Raw genomic sequence first — 9204 nt, 5'->3', positions numbered from 1 at the left:
TTTGTGCAGGGAGAAGGGTGCAACAATGAATGAATGGAATCCCAAAATCTCTGTAGATGTTCATTGAAATGAAAAATAAACAACCTAAATTAAAAAAAATTCTTTGCTTAACCTGTTTATTTCCTTTATTCAGATTTTTCTTTTATTGTCCATATATAACTCATAATATCAATAATACTTGAGAGTCACTCATGTGACAGGTGAATCTCTGGCATGAACAATTGTTTTCTATCAATTTAGATTTACTTAAATCTTTTTTGCCAAAGAGCATTAATTAATCATTCCTAATTTCTGAATAGCAGCCAGCACAATTTTAAAATGTTTCCATCCAAATTAAATTGTATTTAGGATAATTTGATTAAAAGAATGACTTTCAATAAAAGCTTTTCAGAGTGGAACACAAGGATTTAGTGAGGGGGACACACGGTACTTAACCTGTACACACAGCTTCTGAGGGAAATATATTCAGTGAGGAGTTAATCACAAACCAAATCCTACCCCTAGGAGTCCTCTTTCCATTCATTCAAGGAAGTCTGAAAGTGCAGTGGCCTTGCTACAATCAAATGATTTCATAGTTACACTTTCTAGCGTCTTTCAACTTCTGAGAAACACGAGAGATACTTAATGAAGATATAAGAAGAAAAACAGCAAGTCAATATTAAAATCATCATAACAAATATATACAAAATACAGGGGCTCATTCATAAATCATAGTTATTTGATTTTTACCCTTCTGTCAAATGAGTTTTCATTAAAATTAACTACATTGTCATCTGCAAAGAAAGATTGGTTATTTGAAATGTACTTTTTTTTCCATTTGACTGATGAATTGATAGCCATGGAATCTATGCATCTGCTTTATTTTTTGTATAATTCTTAAAGGGAGAATGTTTCCACTTTTAGTTGAAGATATCTGAAAACATTTTTCATACCTAGGAAACAAGCCCAATGATGCTTATTAAACATTATGTTTGAGACTTTAAATCACAAATCCATCTGAAGGATATTTAGAACACCAACTACAAGCAGTATTCACATAGCACAAAGCTGCTCAAGACAGCAAAAAAGAGCTTCCTGAAAGAGTTTCCAGGATTAAGTAGTAGTTGTGAATACCTTATCATATTGTAGATTTTTTTTCTCTTTTAACCTGTCAGAAGGCATAACTTCTCATAGATCTTTGTAACAGGGCTTGTGGTGATGTTTAATGAAATAACATTTATAAAGGGACATTCTAGCTGCAGTTAAAGCATTTCATTTCTGTGTCATACCCTGTACCATTGTAATGTTCACTCGTAAGCAAGAATAGGAAGCTGTAAGGTCTTTAATCTAGATAATTTTAGATACTGTGATTTCATGATAGAAATTCCTAGACTACTTGTGGGATAAAATAAATGTTAGGGCCATCTTGAATTTCATGAAACTGCAAACTGAATCAGCAGGAAATAAAGATAAAATGCCTTTCCATTTGAGAACATGATGATGTTTTAATTGTTACAACATTTGGCATGCCTAATGTATACAATCCTTGACATTTATACAATAACAAAAGCAAGTTGTTTGGGATTTTTATTTTAATTCCTAGGGTCCCCTTTCCTCCCTAGTATTTCTCTTGCTCCACCCTAGCCTTGGTGCTTAGCTCTCCTCCTATGTCTTTATCCGTCTAAGAAAAGCCCTGTGCAGAGAAGGGATACATGTAAAATTACCTTGTTTCTATGTAGATAGGCTAAGGTTGCTTATTACCCAGCTATGATGAATAGACCACCATCGTTGTGACAACTGGTGCGCATGCCTCCAGGGTGAAACAAAGGTTTACATATTACACAAGCAATTTAACTGTTTTCTAAACAGATTGCCAAGACAGTGGGAGTTGGCAGCCCACACTGTGTTTTAGGTTTGGGATACTTGGATTAGAAGTGACTGCTGATTATGAACCTTTTTATTTGTCTTCTATGAACTACAAGCAATCTAGTAACCTAGGAAAGAATCCTCCACTTCAACTTTTCTTCAGAGCCTCCCAACATGACACACACGCAAATCACCAGACAAAAGGGATGTGAGTCCTGTGCATAGATAACCACACCAGACAATTGTCTTGTCCTAAACATTAAGGAGTTCCACAAAATGAAATGTTTGATAATCCTTTTTTGTGCAATCTGCACAGGAGAAAAAAAAAGTGTGGGCACCGATTATCCAAAAGAAAGAAAAAGTCTCTTTTGGAGTTCCAGTTGAAACACAATAAAGAAGATAATTAACGTCACAATTCTTTGTGTTTTTCATTTGACTGCAGGGAGGAGATGAAAGAGGACTGCTAAGCCTTGCATTCCATCCCAATTACAAGAAAAATGGAAAGCTGTATGTGTCTTATACCACCAACCAAGAACGGTGGGCTATCGGGCCTCACGACCACATTCTTAGGGTGGTGGAGTACACAGTATCCAGGTATTGCTGACGTGCAGAGGCATCATTTTTCTTCTTAACCTTATTTTCTCCTCATCTCTTCCTAAATTTCTTTAGAGGTTAGAAATAATTAGCCATAAGGTGGCAGCAATTAAACCATCATTTCCACATTGCTGTAAGCCTCATATGTATCTTAAGGGGAAATTATGGCTTTGGCATATTTCTCAATTAATTTTCAACTTAAATGCTATTTCCAAAACTTAGAGAGTAATAATTTTTTTTTCAGTAATATTTACTAGCACCCTTTACAGTCTTTATGTTCTGTGTATGTTGGATGTTGGCTTCCACATTTATGTGTGTTATTTACTCTCTGGTAAATTTGCCTGGCATTTTTAACAATCGTGCTATTGTTTCCTCCCCACAATGTAGGAAAAACCCACATCAAGTTGATTTGAGAACAGCCAGAGTTTTTCTTGAAGTGGCAGAGCTGCACCGGAAGCACCTGGGAGGACAGTTGTTGTTCGGGCCCGATGGCTTTTTGTACATCATTCTTGGGGATGGAATGATAACATTGGACGATATGGAAGAAATGGATGGGCTGAGGTAAAAGAATCTTGGCTGATGATGGGCTGATTCTGGTAGCCTAGTGGTAAGGAGCTGCATTGTCAACCATGTGGTTTGAATCCATCAGCTTCTTTGAGAGAGAAAGATGGGCAATCTCCTCATGTGTGATTTACAGCTTCTGAAAACCCACCGGAGCCAGCTATGAGTTGGTTCCAACTTGATGGTACACAACAACAACAAGTTAAAAGATGACAACACATGGCCTTCTCTTCATAGTCATCTATTCAAAGTACCAGCAAAAAGGATCTGAGTTAAAAAGAAAGGGTCTTTGAAAAATGATACACACTCAAAAAAAATTCATTTTGCTTTTAGAAATGAAATGAAGACCCATTCATAAACTTTAACGGTCTTACTTGTGAAATATAAATACAGAGTTGTAAAGTACAAATCTAGATTGTAAGATATAGGCTGTATATTAGTATGATGAAGATAAACTGAATAATGTGCTTTGGGGGGTTATTTGGAAGTCCCTGCTAGAACATGAGTCATCTGTGGTCCATGAGCCTGGGCTGTAGCTCTGGGGGGGGGGCAGCTGCTTCTCCTGCACTCAGCGTTGAAAAGCAGCACCTCATTGAAGTGTACACAAAATGCATGTGTTGGCAAAAAAAGAAAGAGCATGCACAAGGCAATGTACCCCTGATCTCAGTCTCCTCAGCCACCAGGAGTGCTGTGTCTTAGTGTTGCCACTTGCCAAGAAGCCCCTGCCCCTGTCTTCATTCCCCACAGTGTAGAAATTGGAACATTTGTCATTTTATTCCCAATAGGAGACTGACTCATTTACCTGTAAAGGTCTATTCAAACTGAACTCATTGCCATCGAGTCAGAACTGACTACTGACCCTCCAACAGGTTTTCAGGAGGCTGTAAATAACGTGGGAGGAGCATGCCTATCTTTTCCCTCCTCAGAGCACGTAGTAGATGTAAGCTGCCAGAGAGATGCTGCCTTTAAGTTAGCAGTGCAGTTCTCCACAGGCTATACTCCAAGAGCTCCCTACTCATTGTTGTTGTTGTTTTTAGAATGTGCTGTCAAGTCATAATGACCCTATGTACAACATCCCTGAACCCTGCCCTGTCCTGAGCCCATTTTGCTATCTCTGACACACCTACCCCTATTATTCCTGTTACTGTGTCAATCCATCTCATCTGGGGTCTTTCTCTCCTGTGCTGTCCCTTCACCCTTCCAGGCATAATGTCCTTCTCCAAGGACCGGTCCCTTCATGTGCCCAAAGTATGTGAGAGGAAGCTTCAAAATACTTAGAGCCACAGAGTATCTTGGTTTCACCCTCTCCAAGACAGACCTGAACCTTACTGAAATCCACATAGAGAAAATACAAAATAGGAACTAAAGCACTTACGCTGTCTCTCATCTTTTTAGTGACTTCACAGGCTCAGTGCTACGACTGGATGTAGACACAGACATGTGCAATGTACCTTACGCCATACCAAGGACCAACCCACACTTCAACAGCACCAACCAGCCCCCCGAAGTGTTTGCTCATGGGCTTCATGATCCAGGCAGGTGAGAAGCTTTGGAGGCTGCCTGGGGTTCAGGAACTGAGGGGGGACGGGGAAGGGAAGGGTCTCTGGGCCATATGACAGACAAGAGTGGGATCCAAGATAGTACTTCTACAATCACAAGTAGAATACTTAATGCTGTTTTGTGAAAATATGAACCAGACGAAGAAGACAGATTGATCAACCACAAGGACAAATACATGGAGAAAAATTTTTAAAAATAATTTTGGGTAGTGATTAGATAAGAGAGGCAGTAGTAATTCAGAGGTAGAATGTTCATCTTCCATGGGGAAGACCCAAATTTAATTCTTTGCCAGTGTGCCTCATGCTCAGCCTCCACTCATCTCTTTGTGGGGGCTTGAGTTAGCTGTGATGCTGAACAAGGCTTCCAAAGGAAGATGGTCTAGGATGAAAGGCCTGGTTATCCACTTCAGAAAATCACCTCAGGAACACCCTGTGGAGCACGAGGGTCCAGTCACCAGTTCATCTCAGCTGTGACAGCTTTTCATTCCACGAAGCATGAGGTCACCACGAGTTGGGCCAACCCCATGGCAACTAAAAGCCTCATCCAATGAGCACTGTTAGTTCAGTGTAATAAGCAAATAGCCAAATTGGACAATTTAGTGAGATAATGGATCTTTTGTTTCTTGAAATGCCTCTGAAGCTTAATTTCCTTTTATTTTATAGAGGGTGATAATAGCCACCTTGCAAGAATGCTACATTGATTAAATGAAAACATAAATGTAAAGCAGAAAGTATAGTGTCTGACACTACGTAGGTGTTCAATTACATTTCTCATCTTCATAGCTGCATGGTGTTACAGTATCAATTTGCCAAGGAGTTTGGCTAAATAAGCAATATTTTTTTCCTTGAAAAAGATTACAAGCACTAAAGGAATTTATATTGACCCTTTGCTATACTATAATTAACTATAAAGAAGAGAAAACTAAGAAGCACATGGAGTGAGAAATTTTTGGTACATTTATAAAGTGCTGTGAAGCATAATATAGAAATTCGATGACGAATGCTTCATCCTGTCTGTGGTCTAAAATTCATAGGAAGGAGCATCTGGCCACATTCATTCATTTACTAGCTAAGTTATTATTGCCATTTAATGTTTATTGAGTGTTCACTATGTGCAAGGTGAGTATTTCTCAAACTTTTTATTTTTATAATCCCTCCTGCCCTTCATCTCCCTTCCATCAAAGTCAAAGTCTACAGCTCATTTCCTCTTTGGCATCTCAGCCGATCTTAAAATCTGTACGACAGGGAATACTTAAGGTGGGTTCAGGATGTGGAGGAAACTGTCACATTCCATTCATATAGCTCAGCACTCACAGATACCACCACCAAGCCGCACTTTGAAGTCGAGCAGCCTGAGTCACCACAATCCTACTGGGGCTTTCGTGCAAACTTCCTGGGGGTCCTGAACGCTCAGTGAAAAAACACCGAGTTCAGTGGGCACTTTATAGACTGTATGTGTGGCAGGATGCCTGTGCCGGGGTGTGGGACCTGCTATGGCAGCAAAGGGCCAAAGGAAAAGGGGTTGTTATTCCACCATCGTCCAAGAGTATTTTAAACAGAAGAAGATTTAATCAAGCAGAGAGGAAACTGAAATAATTATTGACTGAAAGTAAAGCTACATTTTACTAAGCACTTTGATTCTGGGTATTACAATAGGTATTCTATATATATTATCTCCTTTATGCTCCCTCGCTGCTCTGAAGTAGCTGGTATTGGGCTTTATGCACGAGAAACATGGGGTTATAGGAGCCCAGAGAGTTCTCAGTGGACCTGCTATGCAACTGGAACTAGAACTTGTGGCCTCACTCTAGGAGATCTGCCCCGGGCTTCCAGGTTAGCTGTTTCTATTGACAGCAAAGAGGTCAATCCTTCTTCTGTCATAATTTCTCCATTTTCAAAAGAAAGACAACACAACAGATAGATTCTCAGCCTTCAGTGGATCTAGTTCTACTTTAAGTCACAATATGTCTGTGTTCCAGTTGCCACCAGGCATTATGTTCTGTGAATCATCGAATCAAAGGAAACAATAAAGCGACTGTTGCTCCAAAACAAAGAGCTCATCTTTTGAAGGTCAAGTTTAGAGTTTCTGTCATGAATAGAATAATTTGGAGCCAGTAGTTTTGGTTTCATTGGGTTTTATTTCAATAATTGCAACTTAAGACTGTTAGGTTTCTTGAGACCCAGGACCTACTTTAAAAAGTTTGCTGTGGTTTAAAAAAAAAAAATGTATGTAATACCATAGTGGTTTGATTTGTTTAAGTAATGTAATTTTTTGGTCTAAAATAGTGATACTCGGTGCAGTGGTCTTGCCTAGGGACATGTGGTAATATCTAGAGACATATTTAGTTGTCTCAACTGAAAGAAGTATCACTGGCATCATGTAGTGAGTGGAGGGAAGGGATGGTCTAAACACCCTGCAATGGGCAGAACAGGCACACAAAAAGAAGGAAATACTCATTTTAAGTCATGACTACTAAGGGGTCATTACTTTGAATCCACAGATAATCCTTGGAAGAAAGATATAATAGTGTGTTTCCTTTGAGATTCCAAATCATTGCCATCAAGTCAGTTTTAATTCATAGCAACCCTTTGTTGAATTTTATTAAAGGCTGTAAATCTTCATAGAAGGGTATTTCTCCTCTTAATCGCACAGAGCAGCTGATGGTTTTGAACTGCTAGCCTTTCAGTTATCAACCTACCATGTTAAACGCTATGTCACCAGGGATTTTTCCTTAATGTTTAAAACCTTGGAGACTCTAGCTCTACCATTTAGGGTCACTGTGAGTCAGAATCAATGCAAAAGCAATGGGAGTTTCCATTTTAGTTTACATGTCAATAGGAGTCTGGTAGTGCAGTAATTAAGTGATTGCTGCTACTAAAAGATCAGCAATTTGAACCCAACAGCCATTGTATGGGAGAAAAGACCTGTTGATCTGCTTTCCATCAAGATTACAGCCAAGAATGCCCTATGAGCTGTTCTCCATCACAGAAGGACATCACCTTCATGACACACAACAACAATACTAGAGTCACCAACAGGAAATACCAAAGTGTCAATAATACTATAATAAACGTTTTTAAAAAGAGAGCCCGTTTTCTATACTTCGTTGGGATTTTGTTTGTTGGTGGGGTTTTTTTTGTTCTTTTTTTACCTTATTCTCCCCTAGCCTAAACTCCCCATATCCAGTTCCTCATTGACTTAAACATTCAATAATTATTAAGTTCATATTGCCAGGAGGGACCAGTCCTTGGAGAAGGACATCAGGCTTGGAAAGATAGTCAACACAGGAGAGAAAGACTCTCGATGAGATGGACTGGCACAGTGATTATAGCAATGAGGGCAGGTGTGTCAGAGGCTCAGGATAGGGCAAGTTTCAGACCTTATAATTTATAGGGTCACTGTGATTTATATAGTTGATTTTTTGGCAAGTAAAAACAACAACAACATATTCCCAAAGAGCCCTGGGTATTGTGTTATTTGTTGAGATACTAGCCAAAAGGTTAGCAGTTCAAATCTACTGGTTACACGAAGGGAAAGAGGGGAGTATTCTTCTCTAATACAGATTCATAGTCTTAGAAACTCAATAGAAAGTTGCTATGAATCAGAATTGACTCCATAGCAGTGGATTTATTATAGTCTCAGCTTTGAACTAGGACAAGGAAACAATATTCAAAAAGTTAGAGATGCCATTATTATAAAAGTAGAAAAATAACTAGTAAAGCGTGTATGGGGGTCCCTGGAAGGAAGGAGTGAGAGCTAAGGGGTGAAGATAGGCAGAGGGGATATCACAGCGTCACACAGTTTGGTGGGTGCAGGGAGGGGGTAAAGGAAATGGGCAAGAACTGTCGGGATCTGCAAAGATGGGGTAATAGTGAGTATAGCTCAATGGTGACTCATTTTATAAAGCACAGTGAATAGAAACGATTGTACAAGATACAGTGTGAATGAAAGATAGTATGAAGCATAATGTATATGAATTTTGTATGCAAATAAATATAAAATATTTTTTTAAAAATAAGAAGTCAGAGGTAGTCACTAATCTAATTGAGTTTAGAGTGAGTGGCTAAAATTACAGAGCAGTTTTGGCCCCAAGATTAGGTATATAGAGTATGAAGACAGTCAGTGTAAAGCAGTTCAGTGGTTGGTTGTGACAACCAGCTTTACTTTATTCCCGGAGAGGAAAACATGCTTTGTTTTATTAGTGCAGTGATTCCATATATGACACACAAAGCCATGTTGCAGCGTTTTGCCAGTGTAAAGTGAGCATGACACTGATTCTCATTCAAAATATTTCTCAAATGATTATACTAGTGATAATAACACCTAGTGCATATTTAAAGTGAGCACTCACATTCTAGTCATTAACACTAGTAAACATTTAAAGTCAACTTATACATTCAAGTGAAGAAGATATCAAGAAAAATTAAGAAGTGTCTTCTAGAGATCATTAATACTCATCAAAAAAAAATAACATTAAAATTGGACAATGACTAGGGAGGATAGAAGGAGAATTGACGCCTTTGAGCTGTGGTGCTGGAGAAGAGTATTGCATGTACCATGGACTGCCAAGAAAACAAACAGATTCATCCTAGAGAGGGATAAACCAGGCTACTCCTTGGAGGCAAGGATTCTGGGGCTTCGTCT

The 9204-nt window shown here is 38.9% G+C and overlaps 1 protein-coding gene across 1 annotated transcript in view; it reads left to right on the top strand.

The window, feature by feature from the left end:
- The window catches only part of HHIP (hedgehog interacting protein), a 158120-nt gene that overhangs the window by 107823 nt on the left and 41093 nt on the right, over positions 1 to 9204 (top strand). Inside the window, exons 5-7 of the mRNA XM_006887009.1 lie at positions 2288 to 2439; positions 2827 to 3000; positions 4396 to 4539. Coding sequence (XP_006887071.1) covers positions 2288 to 2439; positions 2827 to 3000; positions 4396 to 4539 — 470 coding nt within the window. The remainder of the gene's footprint in view (positions 1 to 2287; positions 2440 to 2826; positions 3001 to 4395; positions 4540 to 9204) is intronic.

The sequence above is a fragment of the Elephantulus edwardii genome, unplaced genomic scaffold (assembly GCF_000299155.1).
Source record: "Elephantulus edwardii isolate Elephantulus edwardi_28Jun2011 unplaced genomic scaffold, EleEdw1.0 scaffold00053, whole genome shotgun sequence".
Classification (NCBI taxonomy): domain Eukaryota; kingdom Metazoa; phylum Chordata; class Mammalia; order Macroscelidea; family Macroscelididae; genus Elephantulus; species Elephantulus edwardii.
The sequence above is the reverse complement of the archived record's forward strand: the minus strand, read 5'-3'. Positions and strand labels throughout refer to the sequence as shown.